At 39.2% G+C, this 20,074-nt stretch overlaps 1 protein-coding gene across 5 annotated transcripts in view; it reads left to right on the plus strand.

Moving 5' to 3' along the window:
- Nucleotides 1-20,074, plus strand: part of CDC42BPA (CDC42 binding protein kinase alpha) — a 163,508-nt gene that overhangs the window by 26,062 nt on the left and 117,372 nt on the right. For all 5 annotated transcript variants that reach the window (XM_088666624.1, XM_035111467.3, XM_035111468.3 and 2 more), the window contains exon 2: nucleotides 12,969-13,060. In XM_088666624.1, the coding sequence (XP_088522750.1) occupies nucleotides 12,969-13,060 (92 nt within the window). The remainder of the gene's footprint in view (nucleotides 1-12,968; nucleotides 13,061-20,074) is intronic.

Genomic DNA, 20,074 nt, shown 5'->3' on the forward strand with positions numbered 1-20,074 from the left:
TCTATAATTCCCAGCACTGTCTTGAATCTTAACTTCAATACTTCATTGAAAATGAGTTTTAAGTATTCTTGTAAAGTGGATACCACCTGCTTTGCTTTTTTGAGAATAGTAATTATTTTGGTCATATATGCTATATTTCTAACTCCTAATAGTAAATCGCTGTATCCGAAGACCGAGAGGGGGGTCTTGGCATCTGGGCGGCCCAGGCCCTCCATAAACACCACCCAGACTTGTGCCCTGGAGAGGTCGCTTTGGTGCTGCTAACATCACAGTTTGACTTCATCCCTAGAGACAGATGGATGCCAACAATAATGTCTGCCCCAGATTACCATGCGTCATCCTCTTCCAGTGCAAAGTGAGAAATGCTGTGAAACCACCAGCAAATATAAAAGGGCACCTTATTGACTTACATTTGGTAGAAAGAGCTTAGCAGTCTCTGAGAGCTTAGCATAAGATACCCTCCACTAGGCTGACAGGTGAAGCCACAGTTGGGCAACATGTTACCATCCTCATTTTCTGCATATTTCTACATGTTATAGAAAGATTAATGTGTCAGTTTATTTTTATGTAGAACACTTAAAAATCTAGATAGACAGTTGGGGATATACGAGTTCTCTGCTAATAAACCTTGGGATTTCATGTAGTGTGATGTGTGTTATTTAAAATACTCTTCAAAACATACATTATAGAATGGGGCATTTCTGTTGGTTTAAAGGTGCATTGTTCTCAGTGTTTAAGACTAAAGTTGTAGGTTTCATCTAAACATTTTATAAGAAAAGTTGTAGATATATTAAGCATTTAGATGCAGTGTTTCTGTTGGCTGCCCAAAACATAGTTCTCTGTGTGTAAATATAAGATGATAAAAAATTACGGGAAAACACACACACACACACACACAAAATAGAGAATTGTCAGTCTAAGGCTTATGTACTCGTAATTAGTAGTAAAGGTAAAGGAACCCTAGGTGGTTAAGTCCAGTTGAAACCATCTGCTCATTTCCACTTTCAGACTGAGGTACTGGCGTTTGTCCACAGACAGCTTTACGGGTCATGTGGCCAGCATGACTAAACCGCTTCTGGTGCAATGGGATACCACCATGGAAGTCAGAGCGCACAGAAACGCCGTTTACCTTCCCGCTGCAGTGGTACCTATTAGTAGTAAGTCCTATTGAGCTCACTGCAGCTTTCCGAGTAAACAATTCAAAATGGTTTTGACAGAGTATATTGGTGGATTGAAGGATGCAGGTAAATTCTGCTAATATCTTGTGCTAGGAAGATAGCAACTCTAGACTATGATTGGTCTGCTCTAATTGAAAATTGTATAGTGGCCTTTTGTGTTTAGAAGAGAGAGAGTTGTGACCTGCCACTGACCCTTTGTAAAGCCTTTCATTTTATTACACTTAGAATCCTGCCTTTCTTTTTCTGATGTGATTGTGAACCACTCAGATAAGTAATGGCTAAGAAAAGAAGCAAGTAGTTTTACTTTCCATCTGAGTTTCAGTTCATCAAGCCTGGAGGAACGTAGTGTATTCTCAGTGGTCCATCTGGCACTGCTGCCATACAGCTCCTGTCTTTTCAAAGCAGCTTGCAGGATGTTACACAGCAGAGTGCTGCATAGAGACTATTTCTAGACATAATATATGATTATGACTTGGAACTGTTAGTCATGCAGCTAACCAAGGTGAGATGTAACTCCAAAGTTCAGTTTTAAGTGGTACAATGTAGCCATTGTTGTACAGCTCTAAAACTACCCTCAGTGCTATTGAACCCAGTCTATGTTTGAATGTTCAGAAAATGTCAGTAATAATTAATTTCCAAAGCAAGTGTGCTCTTGAACAACAACAAAAAAATTGAAATAACTTTGAAATACGTTCCATAGAAAAAGATGATGCCATTTTAATGATGACCTAATTTCGCCATGGTCAGTTTTTGCTTTTGTGTAGAAATGTTTTTTCCAGTAGTTCAGTTTACACAGGGAACACCCTTATTTGCTTCAGAACAACTAACATTTACTCACATGACTCTGAGAATTGAATACTGTAACTCCCTTTTGACTAGTTTTTCCATTACTGGTGAGTCATTTAAGAGTGCATCAGTATGTTTGCTAACTGGGATTAAGCCAAGCCAACCTTCAGTGAATATATTATACATGTGCATATTTCTGAAATTGTTAAAAAAAAGCCCTGCTGAATCAGTGGCTGCTAGTAATGATGCCTCTATTGCCTGAAGTATCAGAGGCAGTATGTTTCGGAATGCCAGTTGCTGGGGATCATGGTGGAAAAGTACTATTGAGATCATGTGTCCTGTTTGTAGGCATCACATAGGCATCTGGTTGGTTACTGTGAGAACAGACCACTGGGCTAAATAGGCCTTTGGTTTGATCTACCAGCCTCTATATATTAATAAGTTTAAAAGTCCAGATCCCAGTTATGATCTGGGTTCTTCCCGACTTCTTATACCGTAACTCTCTATTGCAAGAACCATCATTTTATTCCTATTCACCTTATTTAGTTACCAATTCATAGGACTCTTATCTTAGCTCTTATCTTATAGCTCCTTATTAACAGGACTATTTTATTGTGTATTATAATTAAGGAGTGTTTTTAAATTATGGTGTATTTTAGCAATGTCGCATAGTTGGTTTTCATATTTTGTAAAGCCAGTTTTGGCATTAAGTAGTATATAAATTGTGGGACCCAGGTGGCGCTGTCGTTAAACCACTGAGCCTAGGGCTTGCTGATGAGAAGGTTGGCGGTTCGAATCCCTGTGACGGGGTGAGCTCCCGTTGCTTGGTCCCAGCTCCTGCCAACCTAGCAGTTCGAAAGCATGTCAAAATGCAAGTAGATAAATAGGAACCGCTACAGCGGGAAGGTAAACGGCGTTTCCATGTGCTGCTCTGGTTTGCCAGAAGTTGCTTTGCCATGCTGGCCAAAATGACCTGGAAGCTATACGCCGGCTCCCTCGGCCAATAATGCGAGATGAGTGCACAACCCCAGAGTCGGTCACGACTGGACCTAATGGTCAGGGGTCCCTTTACCTTTTTAGTATATAAATTAATACATAACAGGAGTCTTCGGTGAGAAAATTGTGTTCCTTTTTGCTGCTGAATATACTGTCAGAATTCAGTACATGGACCACTTTTTTGTCTGTAGCAAGCTAGTGTAGCCTTCCTTCCTTCCTTCCTTCCTTCCTTCCTTCCTTCCTTCCTTCCTTCCTTCCTTCCTTTGTATAGGGTTTTCTATGCTCCTGTTTTTAGATCTGACTCTGTAGAGTAGTGGAGCAAAAGCTTATTTACAATTAATTTGACAGATGCCACCTTGATCTCAAGTGGCTATTTGGTTCAGATGTAGACTTAACCAGAAGATTAAGAACACATATTTAAAATAAACTGTTACTAGTTTTGCCTATGGCTGACATACAAAAGGAATTCCACATGCTGTTTGGTATTGTTTTTACAGTGGTACCTTCGTTTTCGAACGTAATCCATTCCAGAAGACTGTTCGAGTTCCGAAACATTTGAAAACCGGAAGCCTCAATATGGAAAACTCAAAACAGAAGCCGTATTTCTGGTTCGACTTCTGAGGCACATTCGAAAACCGAGGCACTTAATTCCGGGTTTATGACATTCGAAAACTTAAACGTTTCATGGTATAAGGTTTCATGTACTTACGTATTCATCTAGTGTTCTCTGCTTGGATATTTTTATGGTCTATAAATGTTCAAATAAATAAAATAAAAGTTTGGGTTAAGTTTGTAAATGCTGGAAAGAGGAGAGATTGGGATCTGTGCTTAAAATATATATTTTGCTTCCCCACCATCTCTGATATTTCTTCAGATCATTTTAATATACCATTTCTATCTGAAGCAATGAAATAACTTGTTAGTTTGGAGACTAGTACAGCATACTGTGCTGCTGCCAGCCTATTTTGTGCCCTGCGCAAGGCTAACTACTTGCAGGGATGCACTTTCTCTCTCTCCCCCCCCCCCCCCCGGCCACCTTAGGGTGAAGGGTGGGTAATAAAGTAGTCAGCGTTGGAGTAGGAGTAGGAGTAGTAATATCTATGAGTTGAGTGCTTTGAGTAAAATGGGGCTTTACTATTCCCTTCTTGGTTCCTGAAAAGCAGGCATATTCACATGCACATGAAAGAAGGCAAAAGCACTATACTTCATTGAGGTTTGCAAATTTACCAGATGTGAAGAGCAGCTTGATGAATCCTCAGCACTTGGCTTTTCATCTTTGATAGCTTTTCTGCAAGACTACTTCAGAAGCAATGCCATGTATAATATAGGGAGTTCGCAGAGGTGTACTGATTCATTGCACAGTTTTAGACTGCATAATCCTTGAGGCTCCTCAGAGTCTGTGGACATAAAGTGGTATTATTAATTCAAATAATGAGATGTGGATTTCATTTTATGTTTATTAATATTTAAGTTGTGTAATATAATCAGAATATATCATTAACATTATTTTTAACTAAGATGAATACTTTTTGGTTATGAAAAAGTAAAAATGTTGGAGGAAATACTTAAATGCTTAATCCCTGCACATTAATAACCATTGAAAATGTCCCTTTGAGTTAAGTGAGAGTATTACTCGTGCAGTAAAGGTGGGAATCCTATGCATACTTACCTCGGAGTGAGTACAAACAAACATAATGAAGCTTTCTTTATTTAAAAAATGTCTAAGCCACCCCTCATTTAAACAGATCACAGGGTATTTTACAATTTCGTCAACAGTAAAAATAATAAAAGCAAAACACAATAATCAAAACAATAGAAGCTAAAAGACCATCCAGAAAACCCAACCAACCAAAAGTAAATAAGAAAATCATAACTTGGTGCCAGAATGATATTTTGACTTCCATTAATATGTATATTTACTATAAAGGAAGAAGATGATTTTAGTTTTCTGTTCAGAAGAACAATATTGTATTTACATTTATTTAGTAACATTTAAAAACATAGGCTACTTTGTTGATATGTTGCATGTATTGGTGAACACGCTTTCTCAGAAGAATGGTTGTTGAATGCTGCAAAGACTTGAAAACATTGCAGACCTGGCAGGAATATACTGCTTAGAATTTTAGAGCATTCATTAGCAGTGCTTGATCCTGATGGGTGGATCCACCTCATTTTACACTAAGCAGCCACAACTATAGGATATTCTGCAGTAGCTTCAGTGCTAGATTTTATCGAACAAGAATAAAAGTAAATGAAGGCCTAATATAAAAATATAATATACAGTGGTACCTTGGGTTGCGGATGAAAAGTCTGCAACCCGAGCAGCGCTTTTGCGCATGTGCAAAAGCGTAATAGAGTGCTTCTGCACATGCGCAAAGCGCACAAGAACGCTTCTGCGCATGCACACGCAGTGAAACCCGGAAGTAAACACTTCCAGGTCCACTGCGTTCATAACACGAAAAAATGTAACCCGCAGCGGATGCAACATGAGGTATGACTGTAATAAAACACTGTTTAATACAAGAGCATACCGTAATTGGCAGGATAAACTGGTGCCTATTCTGTTTCATAAGAAGGCAGTCTGTATATGGAAACTGTTGATGACAAAGAAAATACCATCTTTGGGAAATGCAGTGTCTGTCTGTGTCTCTCTCTCTCTCTCATGTTGTAGACTTCATAGGGTTTTGCACTATGAGACATGTATATATGTGCAGAATACAAGCTTCATTTACCTGGAAAATAGGTCTTGACCTCCTATTTTACGTGCAATACTTGTCCTGTGCTAATATGAGTTTGTGTGGCTTTTTCACTATGTATTGGAAAATCCCTCGACTTTGGGGTAAATTATGGTTGGGGATGAGAAAAGTTCCCAGAATATAAAGTAGGGTTGAAAAACTTATGGCCTTTTTAATGTTTTTTGAACTCCAGCTCCCATCACCCCCAACTGCTGGTCATGTTACCTGGGACTCATGGTAGTTTGGAGGGTTTGGAGGGTTACAGGTTCCCCAACCATAACAACCATGAGGTGGTGACTTGCCACCTCACTCTCCATAGCTGGCTTCTGCTAGATCTTTTTAGGAAAGCATTAAAATGTTATGTTGGTTCTAAAGAAGTGCTGCATTTGCTTCTCTGTGACACACAACCCACTGGGACTTGTACGAAATTCAGACTACACAGCTACTTTTCATCACTTAATTTAAAGCAACAAACAGCTTGTTCCTGTATAATTCCGAAGAATTTTTTTTGGTAGTTGCTTAGGAATTTTAAATATGCTTCCAGCCTAATTGCACGGTAGATTTAACTGTACCCAAATATTCAAAAAGTAAGCATATGTGAAATGAGTCTAGATATAGTGTAGGAGTGGACTGAATTCAGCCCTGAGTGAACTACTTTTAAAAGATAGAATTCCCATGATCCACCATGCGCGTTAAATTTACAAAGCAAGAGTGGCATACTCAGATCTCTTAACTATTAAGACACAACAAATTTGTGTTAACTGATTCTGACTGTGTACTCTTATTTAACTAACACAAGTCATTTGTTGGTTCAGCCCAACAAATCAGTGTTATTTGCAAAAAATCCCAGCAACCACCAAGCAATAGGCTGTCCATCAGTAGATCATTGTAGATATTCTGTGAACCCTGATACAGTGAATTTGACTGTTTTCAATTAAATATGTAAAGCGAGTTAATTTTAGGTTCTGTTTCTAAAGTAGTAAAGGCTTTTATTTTATTTATTTCAGTTTGATCCTATAATAGCAGAAATAGCCTCAGCATTGTTGGATATATATCACAGACAGTGTGGCATGGTGATTAAACTGTAGTTTCAATATGGGAGAATCTGGTTCAAATCCTTGCTCAGCTGTGACACTTGTTAGGTGGCATTGACCAAGTTCCTATCTAAGGTTACCTGTGTCCTAAGGCTTTTGGTAGGCTAAATGACAGTCTTGGGGTCCTTGGAGGAAACTGGGATTTTCATGGTGGCATCCAATACTGCAGGTGCAAGAAACCTCTGTCACGAGGGAACTTTCTCATTCTCTTCCTCTCCCATGTCCTCCAGCCTCATTTGCACTCTCAAAATCAGCTCCAGAGAATTGGGGAACCCTCTGGAGCAATTTAGGAAACATGCAGGGGGACATGAGGAAACAGAAGTCCTGTTGCACCAGTGGAACTAAGCATGTGGAATATTGGATACAACCCTACATAGGATTGCACTGCAATTGTAAATTGTACAGTAGCAATTTACTTGGTGTCCTTTACGCTTGATAGTTTATCGCTCACAGAGAAAATCATCTGATTTCTCATTCTGACCTTAAATATGTTGCTTATTGGGGCCAAGAGTGGAGCAGGATGTATTGATTTAAATCAAGGCGATTTGGGGTGGGGTGGGGAGGTTGTGCATGTAATGGTGCATATAAAATAAATTAAAAGTTATTTTTCTGTCAACCCAAAAAAACTAAACAATAGTCTAGTAGCACCTTAGAGACCAACTAAGTTTGTTCTAGATATCTAGAACAAACTTAGTTGGTCTCTAAGGTGCTACTAGACTATTGTTCATTTTTTTCATTTTTAAATTTATTTCGACTGCATCAGACCAATATGGCTACCTACCTGAATCTAGCAACATAGGTAAAGACTGGATCTGGAGACCCCAGTATGATTTATGAATGAATGAATGAACAGTCCACCTTTTAAAGTTGCTGTCAGCAAAAGAAGGCTTTATTCCATTACAGGCTGATTAAGAGCAAATTGCTGTGTCTCATATCCATGGGGGCTGTTGCCTGGTAACTACAGTGCCAGCAAGGGAAGGATTGCTTTTGTCATGGGCGGAATGAGATAAAAGTTCTCAACCCCCACTCCCTTGCCTCATAGATCATCAGTGAGCTCCAGTGCCTAGTAGGTGATGGCAGAAGGATGAGGGCAGGAAATGTCACCTGAACAATCGTACCATAGGTCACCACATTATTTCTGTTTCTGATACCAGGTTTGAATGTGGTTTTTATTGCAATAACCTTTTTGTAAACCACTCTGAGAGACTATCAGGACTTTGAAGCAGGATATGAGTATCTTAAACGCAAGCTACATGAGGTTAGGCCAGAAATGTAGAATTTTCAATTTTATTTTATTTTATTTATTTTTTGAAAAAATCTGCTTTAAATGAAAATAACCCAATTTTAAATTTTAAAAAACTGATTGTTTAACAAAAAAATTAAATTATCCATCCTAGGGTGGAATAGGGTGTAGCCAATGATGTTTGGGTGATCTCCAGTTGACCTAGCTAGAAATGTGTTACATTTTTGTGCATGATCAGGAGTAAAAATATTATTTTCGTAACTATACTATTAAAGGACAGGAACCTGTGGGTGTACTTTATATTTTCAGGAAATGCCAGATCTTTTTCAGCTTTACTTCCAGATGTTGGCACTTTTCTGTTTGTCAGAAAAAGTATGTGAAGAATGATTCTAAAGAGTGAAAACAGAGTACCGGTAATAACTGTTAAAACTGAGAGAGATGTTTGTGGCTTTCTTTCTTTTTTAACCTTGGTGTAAATAACATTCTGTTACCCAGCTGCCATTCCTGCAGACTATAGGGTTTTCCCTCATCTGCTAGACAGAAAATTGGCAGGCAGTTGCAGTCTTCTTCTTTTTAAGTGCCTTTAGAATATATGTGTGCTTGTGTGTGGAAGGTTGGTTCACTCTTCTCCATTCCATCTTTTGTTTTTCTTCTCTGTTTTGGCTTTGATAGCTAAGAATTGCAAACCAAATTTCTGTGTGTGTCCCCCCCCCCCAGAAGCGGCTTTGTCACGCTGGCTACATGACCTGGAAGCTGTATGCCGGCTCCCTTGGCCAATAATGCAAGATAAGCGCGCAACCCCAGAGTCGGTCACAACTGGACCTAATGGACCTTTCCCTTTCCTATTCTTTTATAGTATATGTGTGCCTATCCTTCCCTTCATTCTCTGCAGTTTTTCTATGCCTATATTAAGAAGGAAGGGTTGCACAGAGAAATTCCTCTTGCACATTGCTGCCATCATCCATCTACACTGCAGCAGTATTTTATAGATATCCTGTGTAACAGTATCATGCCTTGCTGTGTTGGCTTCAGAGTCCAAATCAGAAGAGCCTGAGGGCCATTTTTATTTGGCCACTTTCCCACTGTGAAATTCTTTTTGCAAGGCACACTTTTCAGTGTGTTTTGTCCAGAGCACAGTCATTTAATGGGTTTGATGTATGTTCAACTATATGACAGAAACCAGTCCTCCTCCCTATGTTTTTGACTGACAGTTAAGCACAAACTGGACTCATCTGGCTATTCTTGACTCTCTCTGTCCTGTAAAAGGAACACAGGAATCTACCTTAAAAGGTCAGATCATTTTTTGTCTAGTTTATGCTAACAGCCAGCAACTCTTTAAGGCTTTACGAGGATGTCTTTTCAGACACCTTCTATCTGCTCATTTTTAAGATGTCAGGAATGGAACCTGTGCATGCAAAGCATGTGCTGGAACATTGGACAATAGTCCTGCCTCCTCTAAGTAGAAAGAGATTGCTGACAGGCTGGTCAACAGCACATGACAGGAGTATTTCTTCATTGCATCTCATCTTGTGGTTCTCGGTCTCCGCGTTTGTGGTATTTTTTTCTGTTCCATCCCTTCTGTAAGCTAAGCCTGATGTATGCACTAAGAATTCTCAGTCCAAATTCTATGTTTACCTGATCCCTGCTTGTCTCCTCTGTTTTCCCTAGTTCCGATCCTCCCACATCATATTTCCAGAGCCAGTAAGCCCTATAGCACTGCCCTTCTGATCTTCTTCCAGAATCAGTCACAGAGAGCCAGAATTCTAAGCTCTGCTGGTTTTGTGGGAGGCAGTAATGTGTGTGAACTTGATAAGATGGAGTCCCATGTCAACATCCTCTGTATAACACCCATTATGATTGAAAAGTTAATGTGTTATTCCATAGGATTTGGTTAAATACCCTTATATTAGGAAGTAGATTCACTTTAGAAATGCTCCTAGTTTAATTTTAAACTGGGTGGGCAATGAGTGGTACTCTTCTGTGATAGGGCAGCAAACTTCAATATAGGTAGAGGTCAATGTTGTGCTCTTCTGCTTGTTTCCTCTGCACAAGATTCCAGTTTGCCAGATGTAATGAAAGGTTGCATTTGGGCTTTTTGATTCAAAGAAAAGATGAGTGAGAGGTGACATGATAGAAGCTTTGTTGATGTTCAGTGGTGATAAAGGAAGCAAAATGACAAGGACTGTTGCTTTCACGATCTGTTTGTGGGATTCTTAAAAGTATCTGCATAGTTAATATTAGAAATGTGATGTTGTGCTAGGTTGATCCTTGGTCTGACTCAGCAGAATTCTTCTTATGTTCTTATTCAGTAAGCAGTAGCTGCTTGCTCAGACCTCTTTGCTGACCAAGCAATGAAACTGCTGTGAGAGAACATCTTCATAGTTTGACCACTGAGTTTTTTTCTTAATGATTTTGCTGCTGCAAAGACTGCAGATGTTTACATGGCAGAGAAATTATGATGATGTTGATGATACTGCAAATTGACCTCTCAAGTTAGAGCTGTTCAGAAATAAATGGCCCAGGGAATTAATTATTCTTGCACTATCTGTCTTTATGGAACCCTATGGTCACATAGTTCCTTAACTATTTTCTTAGTCATGAAAAGTATTCTAAACATTATTAAAGATGTAGTGATATCATAAATCATCAGATGTAGCACAGGCCTTTTTTCAGAAGTTACTCCCCCCCAACTACTTTTACCAGTGCTTATTTTTCGAGTATTCCCATGACAGCTTCTTGTTAATGCATGACCTCGCCTGCACATGCACATGAATGTACACTTCACCAGCACGTGTTTGAGATCTTTAGCTAAGAGTCATGGTGCACCATTCATATAAGGGGAAATTAATAGCCAAACAACAATCCAAAGTTTGGAATGAAAAAAAAGTTGCAGTTTAAAGAAAAGAAAAGAAACATTATACAAGCAGTATGTAGATTAGATTGCCAATTACTTGGTTAAATGTAAGGAGAAGTAGAGACCTGAGGAATCTAATATCAAATAAAGAGAGGGAAGGGTAATAGGCATCAGAGAGACACATAGAGAGAGATCAGGGGGTTAGAGGAGTAGTATAAAATATCAAAATTAAGAAACTTGCATCATAAATTCAGATTGACTCCTATATTTTTGATAAGTACATTTTCCTTGACAGTATACTTTTCCTCACACCCTATTTCTTAAGAATGTAGGAAGCTGCCTTACGCTTAAGACCAGGCACCCCCAAACTGCGGCCTTCCAGATGTTTTGGCCTACAACTCCCATGATCCCTAGCTAACAGGACCAGTGGTCGGGGAAGATGGGAATTGTAGTCCAAAACATCTGGAGGGCCAAAGTTTGGGGATGCCTGCTTAAGACTATGAGCCCATCTAGGTCAGTAGTGTCAACAATGGCAGCAACACTCAAGGGTTTCACATATGAGCCTATTCCAAACATATATGCGGATACTGAAGATGGGACCTTCTGCATGTAAAGCAGATGGCTCTACCACAACCCACAAGGTGATTAAATTGCTCAGGTGCTTAATTTCTGAAGTGTTTAAATAAAATCTTGGCACAAGGATAACTTGCATGAGCATTTCTGGGTTCTTGAAATCATACATAGGAAGCTGTCTCATACTGAGTCAGACAACTAGTCTATCCAGCTCAGTATTGCTTCCACTGATAGGCAGCGGCTTCCATGTGGGGGACATTCCCAGCCCGACCTGGAGATGGCAGGGACAGTGGCGGAGCTTCATGCTCCAGCACCGGGGTGGTGGTGGTGGAGAGCAGGCGTGGGCGGGGCTGGTGCGCGTCCCAGGGGCATGGCGCGCATCCTGGGGGCGTGGCACGCCACCTGTACCAGCATGGCGTGTGTCCTGGGGTGTGGCATGCCGCCTGCTGGGATCGCGCTGCTGGGGGCAGTGCGCTCCCCCTGCACTCCTCTTCCTCCGCCAGTGGGCAGGGTTTGAGCTATGGCTCTTTCCTCTAGTGTTCAAATGGCTGTGAAGGTGGTGGGGAAATTTTGAGTTCAGTGGACAACATAACTAAAATGAAGGGCTCTGCCCATAAGCCTCCAATTTGGACTCCTCTTAGGTTATAGCTGAAGTGTGTTTATAATGAGTTACCTCTTCTATCCCATGACAGTTTATCACAGACTATCCATTTGGTGTAGACTGTCAGTTCTATTTTCTCGGCCTTTGTGTTTTGTGAGTTCTTCTGTAGAATGACCAGAGAAAAGGAGAGCCGGAAAAAGAAAAAATTGACAGGTGAAGCTTTCCACAATCCCCACATGACAAACCACAGTTCTTTTCCAAAGTCTATTCTTTTGCATAGCTCTTTTAAGGTATCAAATAACTACAATATGGAAATTCATTGTAGTATTTCCCAATCCTATTTATTTAATTTTAAACTTTAAATAACTGTAGATTGCTCCCATTTTGATCTGGATAGATGAACAACCTTCTAGCTTAAGGGTGCCATATATGTCTAGAATTTCCTGGGCACAGCTGGAATACCACAGTCGAAAGCAGTATCCGGCCAGAAATCGGCCAATTGTCTGGGAACTTATGGCAACCAATGTCGGCAATGTCATTTTTGCTAATTTTTCTTTAAAAAAAAAAAGCTCAAAAATGTCTAATTTATTTGTGACTCAGCCAAAGAAAATGGGGGGGGGGGCTCAACAACTTATGGTATTCCCCCCCCAAAAAAAAGCTCAATAAGATTTTAACTTCAAGTATTTCTGCAGACTGTAATATGTAAATACTATAGAGGCCTTGAAAATACATGCTGTATGTATTTGGAATGATCTCTACTGTGAACATGTGAAATCGTGATCATTTTCATTAGTTTTTAGTAGATAATGGGTTATAGCACTCATTCTTAAATGTTAGTCGTGTACAGGTTTTTAATATATTAATATTGCTACTCTGCCTAAAATGATTGATATTTTCCTTTGTTCCAGCCAAGCCTTTCACGTCCAAAGTCAAACAGATGCGACTACATAAAGAAGACTTTGAAATCTTGAAGGTGATTGGCCGAGGAGCCTTTGGGGAGGTAAGAGTTATTTAGATGTTGAATGGGCCTGTGTAAGCATCATATGTACAGCTAAATCACAGGATATACTTCTAAGCTTTTTTGATCTGGAAATGCATTGTATGCACTGTTGGGCACTTGAATTCAATTTTTAATTCCTTTTCATTCCACAGTTTGTTGGTTTTCTGCACTTAATTTTTGTAGGGGCATTATGACCTCATTACTAATGTCACTTTGTTTGCTTGCTTGCTTGCTTTGCATATTTAAGGGTTTGTGGGCTGAACATTTTGTACAACCTTTCTAAAGTTATCACTATATAGTCACAGTACTAGAAGGAATAATGATCTGGAAGGACCTTTGCTATAGCGGTTTCTTAAGTCTGTTTAGGATAGGTGTAAAAACACAGTTCTTGCAATGGATGGATGTAAGCAGTAGGTTCTCCCAGGGCAGTCCAACTTTTCATACCAAATGGGTTGCAAGAGTACTTCAACACAGAACCCGCAGGCCACACACTGAATTAAATTTACTTATAATTAATTAAAGTGTTTGCAATATACTTAATATACACAATTTATATACTAAATTAAATACATAATAAAACACACAATAGATTTAATATATTTAATTATTAAACAAATTTAGAACACAAACAGATGTGTGTGCTTTTGTTAACAACGCACGAGAAAACCACCAATTTTTAAGGTTTCAGTATGTTCTTTTCTTGCCAAGGGCTGTCAAAAAAGGCCACATGGGGCCACAGGTGGCCTGTGGGCCATAGGTTGGACCACCCTGTTCTAGATTAACACTGGTGCTACTTGCAGAAATAATCTGGAAGTAGGTGTGAACAGTGAGGCAGACTGAGAAGGTTACCTAGGGTGGCTAAGTCCTTGTTCTGGTCTCTGCAACTCCTTCAGCTTCCTGCTCATTCTTTGCAGGATTTCTGCCAGCACACTCCTCCTGCCTTCTATGTGTGTGGGGGGTGGGGGTGGGGAGATGTTCCCAATTCAGTCTTTGTCTCTTGAGGCTAACATTGGTCTCTTTGCTAGAAGTAGGTCAGTGAAAGCTGCACATGCTCCCATGTAGCATCATTCTGTTCTGGACTCGGACACTGTGCCATTGCAATGGCACTTTGTTTGGCTCCCTGAAACTTGGTTGGTACAGCTCTGCTGGCCTGGGTTCCTGTGGCAACTGGTACTTCTGCTGACAAGTTCTTTGGCACTACTGCCACTTCCTTTCAGGGGAGCAGGCTCAGTCTGAGCTGGTGTTTCACTGGTTTGGTAGTACCCATACAACACTAAAATTTCAGTATGGTAATGATTAATAGTTCCATTAAAATGTCAACTCAGAGTGCAGCATCTGTGAACAACAAAAATCCCATGTTTGGGATTAAGAAAGGGGGAGGGGGGCTAACAGGTACCCTAAAATATGTATATGGTATGGCTGTGTTGAAAATACTGTGTACAGTTCTGGTTGCCTCAACTCGAAAAGGCAGGAAAAGATACAGAAAGGACAAACAAAACCTTCATGAAGTTGGAACGCCCTCCTTATGATGTGAGTCCATGTTTTTTGGGCTTTTTTGTTTGTCTTAGAAATAATACATAATAGAAGTTTATAGAAACATTAGATGGAGAGAATATGTAGAGAGAAGGGTTTTGTCCTTTCTCATTTTTTTAGAGCTTGATTTGAAGTAGAGTCAGGGCAGACAAAAGAAGTACTTCACAAAATATAAAATTTGTGATGTGTTTAAATGAGATGTGGCATTTGTTTGAACCCTAACTTCCCTTTTGTGTGCATGTGTTGGACTTGTTAGTACAGATAACATCTCCATCATAAAGTAAAAGAACCAGACTGAGCATGCCTGCTTCTGGATGAAATGTTCTGTCACTATACTCTGAAGGGTTTGGATAAGATTTAACCAATTATTACGGATAATTGCAGTAGTCACTGAAATTTAGTCTATTGCAAAATGGAACTCGTAATATTCTTTTTTGGAAAGTGTGTAATTTTTAGGGGAGCTAAAGAGAATAGCAACATTTTACAGGAGAGTATTATATCTGCTGATAATTTCTAACCCTTAGGCAGCATGATCCTGAGCTCTATGTAGTACAGGGAGCCTTCAGCCAATACAGGCTTTTCAAGTAGTCTTCCAGACCAAATTAAGATCTTCTTGCAGATGTGGTGCAGGGTGGAGAAGAGGAGGGGTGTCATTGAGGGATGAGATGGTGGTTTACACGAAATCCCTCTGCTTTGCAAAGGCTTCTTGCTGGAGCAAGAGACTGCAAGACGAGAGGAGTTGATTACAGTTCCTTGGTATCAGACCTTCAGTCTGCATAACTTGGGATAGTTTACAGGGGAAATCCCTGGGGTATACTACAAGGAGTCCAGGCTTTTCTTAACTTAGAATGAAGAATTGGGTGTGGCTGTTTCATCTCAGTGCCACTTTATTCCAAGACGTGGATTATTTGTGTGAATCTGAATGTTGGACTAGATGACCCTCTGGGTCCCTTCCAACTCTACAATTCTTTGATTTTATGAAATTCATATGTGTGCTGCCCTTAAAAGCCAAATGAGCACAAAATGACTAACATTCCTACTACTTCAAGTGTGTTTCTTTTTAAACCATTGCTTATCCAAGAAGCAGTAGGAATCTGTTAGCAGATATTTTTTTCTCCAGATAGCTGCACACATTAAAATAATTGAAGAAGGAATGGCAGTGTGTTGATGTACAAGTACATGAGAGACCAAACCTTGTGAAGAGGCAGAAACAGTTTGACAGCAAGCCAGGCAGCATTACTGTTTGTGGGAAATATGGAAAACAGTTGGAAGAATGATTTTGGCTTCTTTCTCCTTTCAAACTAAAACCAAAATGTTTATATCAGCACATACCAAGCATTTTTAGCAGGCTGTTCATGGAGGAAAAATACACTTAAAATATTAAATTTTCAGATTTAATAAATCAGTGACCAGACTTTTGCAGGGAAGGGATGAAATAGTGTAATTGTCACTTTGATTTTGTTTCTCTTTGCTGTTTAACTGCTGGTTAGAGAGCTTTTGAAGGTTGTGAAATATGTGTGTATATATCTCCTATCCTCAGTCTTATTTCCAAGCTCTTTTTCCCACATACTTTTCAATTCTGTTAGGGGCCCCTCAGCAGTGTCTGTCAGTGACCTATATATATTAGCCAACAATCATTTCCCAGATTGCCCTCTATTAGCAAAATGGCCTCAAACCTTGTGAGGCCGAGACCCAAGCGTCCCAGGTCCACCCAGAGCTGTTCCTGGGTGACCGGTTTTTTATTCTTATAAAAATCTCTAAGCTTGAAATAATGAGGAGCAGGTGGGAGACACTTCCCATGTTTGAAAGGTGTTGCGAGTAAAGCAAAAAATTTTTGTAGTACTGCCATGTTCTCATTCCAAAAAGGTGTGGACCTTGTACCTTCTACAGTGTGGTCCGATGTTTCCAAGATTTTAACATCATGAAACAAAGTTGGCAGAATTGGAATGCTTCATAATACAAGTCAGTATTGGGCAATGCCCACCCCTCATCTGATTTTGTGTAAAGAATTTAAAGTGGTCTCTTACCCTTTAAAGTATAATTATTTAAAATCTTCTGCCAGCACTTGAGAGTAGATTGATAGCAGGAAGATGCGGAGGATCCTAGCCAATATGATTGATCCCTCAGCAGATTTCTTTAGCTTTCCAAGAATTTTGGCCAGAAATGAGAATCGATTTGTGTTGGGAGAAGTGAGCATAAGAATATGTTCCCATTTGTTGTTGTTTAGTCATTTAGTCGTGTCCGACTCTTTGTGACCCCATGGCACCTGCAATAAAAATAATTCTGCCCATTGGGTCCCACTAGATTTTATGTACTTGAAATTTATATTCTCTACTTCCCTGAAAAACCATCTTGGCAGGCACATTTCATTAAATCCTGCACAAGGAAAAACAGGAAATTTTGTCCAATAATTACTACTCTTGTTTCTGGAAAGTTATGTGTCTTTAGCCAACAATCCAGCTCTCTTATCTCACACTGTATTGTGTTCCTTGTTTCTAAGTACGTGATCTTAGCAATTATCATGGTAAATGTACATAGAGGCAAACAGAAGTTTATTAATTTCCCACTTGTCCTCCGTTGTCTATAAGCAGAATGTGTGTAATGTAAAAGGCACGTGGGTTGCATAACCAGACATTTTGGATTGTGGTTCTAATGCTTTATTTAGTTGCAGATCAGTATGCTTTTTAATTGTTGTAGCAACCAATTGGTGTGTACTTTTGTTCTGAAAATGCAGAAAAACTTGATTAAGTCTAAATATTTAATTATTATTTTTGGTGATTTAAATCAGTCCATTCTGACATATTAGGACATTCTCACTTTAAACCACTTTTAGAACAAGAAAAGTTTTATCCTTGCACTATAAATTTGGATTTAAGTCAGACTACTTTGAATTGCTTTTCCATTGTCATTCTCATTTCTGCTTGTTTTCTTTCTTTGTTTACCCATGTTGCCATTTGCCTGTTGCCTTTTAGGTTCCCATAAAGCCACAGCACTGTTGAAATAAAAAACTGTTACAATTACAATAAAAATGTATTCAGGAAGAAAGGAGAAAACATTCCAGTGCTTTATTTTTCCACAGAAATCTTTCCTTTTCATAAATTCATTACTAATAATGAATTGATGCAAATAATTATTAGGCAAGCTTGATAGTTTCAAAGTTTTTAGCTTTGTTCACTAAATGCATAAGTAAAAGAAACATGCAAAATTGGCTATTCTCTAAGCAAAAAGACAATTTTCTGATGCAAACTGAAAATGTTCCAATTCAAATTTTCTAGAAACCTCACACCACTAGTGAAAACTGAAAAGCATTGCACCCTGTCTGATTGGTCACTTGCTTCCCTCTTTTTTTGTCATTGGCCCCCTAGAACACAAAATAAAACCAGATCGTTTTCAGAAATACCCTTTTCTTTGTTTTACTTAGGGTAGCTTTGCCTGCTTGCTTGTGATTGGCGTGTTGAAGTATCTTACAGTTCATATGTAACTTATTAAAACTAACTTTAGTATCTGTTTCAAGTATAAGAGCTAGTTATAAAATGCTGTTTATTTTCTTTTTAAAACAACCTCCTGTTTTTCTTGCTTGCTTTATCTTGAATCTCATGTATAAAGAACTTTAATTTGAACTTGGATTTCACCAAGGATTTTGCTCACTTAGAATCTGCCTTGTCTGCTTGCCAGACGTTGCTCCATACTTTTGAGAGAAAATAAGAGGAAGGTATGGATTGGACCATTGCCTGGCCAGACCAGAAAGCTTGCAAATTTCCACAGCCCTCTTGTGCCTCCCAGTTTGGGAGTAAAATAAGAGGTAGGTTAGCCAGTTAATTAATTTACAAAGGAAGGGAGAGGTAGAAATAAGTTCACTGTTGTTAATTTTTTTAAACAGGATTTAAAACCAGTTTCACATTCTGATGCTGGATTAAGAGTGATCTCTGGTTAGACAGCAGGATCACGTACAGTAGTGTATTTGTGTTTAGGAGGAGAGAGGTTAGGGCAGGCATCCCCAAACTGCGGCCCTCCAGATGTTTTGGCCTATAACTCCCATGATCCCTAGCTAACAGGACCAGTGGTCAGGGATGATGGGAATTGTAGTCCAAAACATCTGGAGGACTGAAGTTTGGGGATGCCTGGGTTAGGGGAAGAGTGCACAGTACCATAGCCAGCTCCTGCTTCCTAAGTCAAATTCATTAATTCTGAACCAAATTTCATGCATCCTGAGACTGTCAGTTTAGTATGCTATCATTGCCTCCAAAATGGCTTGTTAAAAAAGCTTGCAGGACCTGTTGTCAATTTAGCTAGTCCAGCAGGTGTTTCACAATGTAACATACATTTTATCACAAACATTGATATAAAATATGTGTTTAAATGTGATTGCTTTTAGCAGATTACTCCAGAATTTGTGAAAACATACAAAGTGGTATGAAAATTAACTGATGTGTCCATCTCTATGTTTTGTAAATGTACACAAAACAGTAAACTGGGAAAATTCATGTACAACCAACATTACTTTTAACTGTGGCATAAGATAAACTATGAAAAGAAAATAATATTCTTCTGAGGATTGCTTTCACCTTAACTGTGCCCTTATAATGTGATGGGCCCAAGCAGGAATTAAGATTGCCGGAAGAAATATCAACAACCTCAGATATGCAGATGACACAACCTTGATGGCAGAAAGTGAGGAGGAATTACAGAACCTTTTAATGAGGTGAAAGAGGAGAGTGCAAAATATGGTCTGAAGCGCAGCATCAAAAAAACGAAGATCATGGCCACTGGTCCCATCACCTCCTGGCAAATAGAAGGGGAAGAAATGGAGACAGTGAGAGATTTTACTTTCTTGGGCTCCTTGATCACTGCAGATGGTGACAGCAGTCACGAAATTAAAAGACGCCTGCTTCTTGGGAGAAAAGCAATGACAAACCTAGACAGCATCTTAAAAAGCAGAGACATCACCTTGCCGACAAAGGTCCGTATAGTTAAAGCTATGGTTTTCCCAGTAGTGATGTATGGAAGTGAGAGCTGGACCATAAAGAATGTTGATCGCCGAAGAATTGATGCTTTTGAATTATGGTGCTGGAGGAGACGACTAAACGACTAAACAACAACAACAATAATGTGATGACTTCTAGAGAAGTTTTTAGATTTTTAGATAAGAACACTTTAGTTCTGATCAGTAAGACACTTAAGAAAAAGAACTCTTATAAAATCTGTACCAGGTATACTATATGAGAAGTATATTTAACTATTGCTAGTGGTAGGCACAAACATTTTCAAAACAAAGTTTAACTTAAACATTTTCTTCTGTCCCTTCATTTTTATATATTCCTGGATTCTATTTTATTTTTACAAGTGTACAATTGTGGAAGAGGTCAGACTTTATTATTATACCATAGCAATTCTGGGAACTAATAACTGTTCCATCCAAGTTTTCATGTTTCCTGCCTTATACTTTTATAAGAATTCAGCATGGTATATTAGCTTGAGACT

Source organism: Zootoca vivipara, chromosome 3 (genome assembly GCF_965207765.1).
Source record: "Zootoca vivipara chromosome 3, rZooViv2.hap1.1, whole genome shotgun sequence".
Taxonomy (NCBI): domain Eukaryota; kingdom Metazoa; phylum Chordata; class Lepidosauria; order Squamata; family Lacertidae; genus Zootoca; species Zootoca vivipara.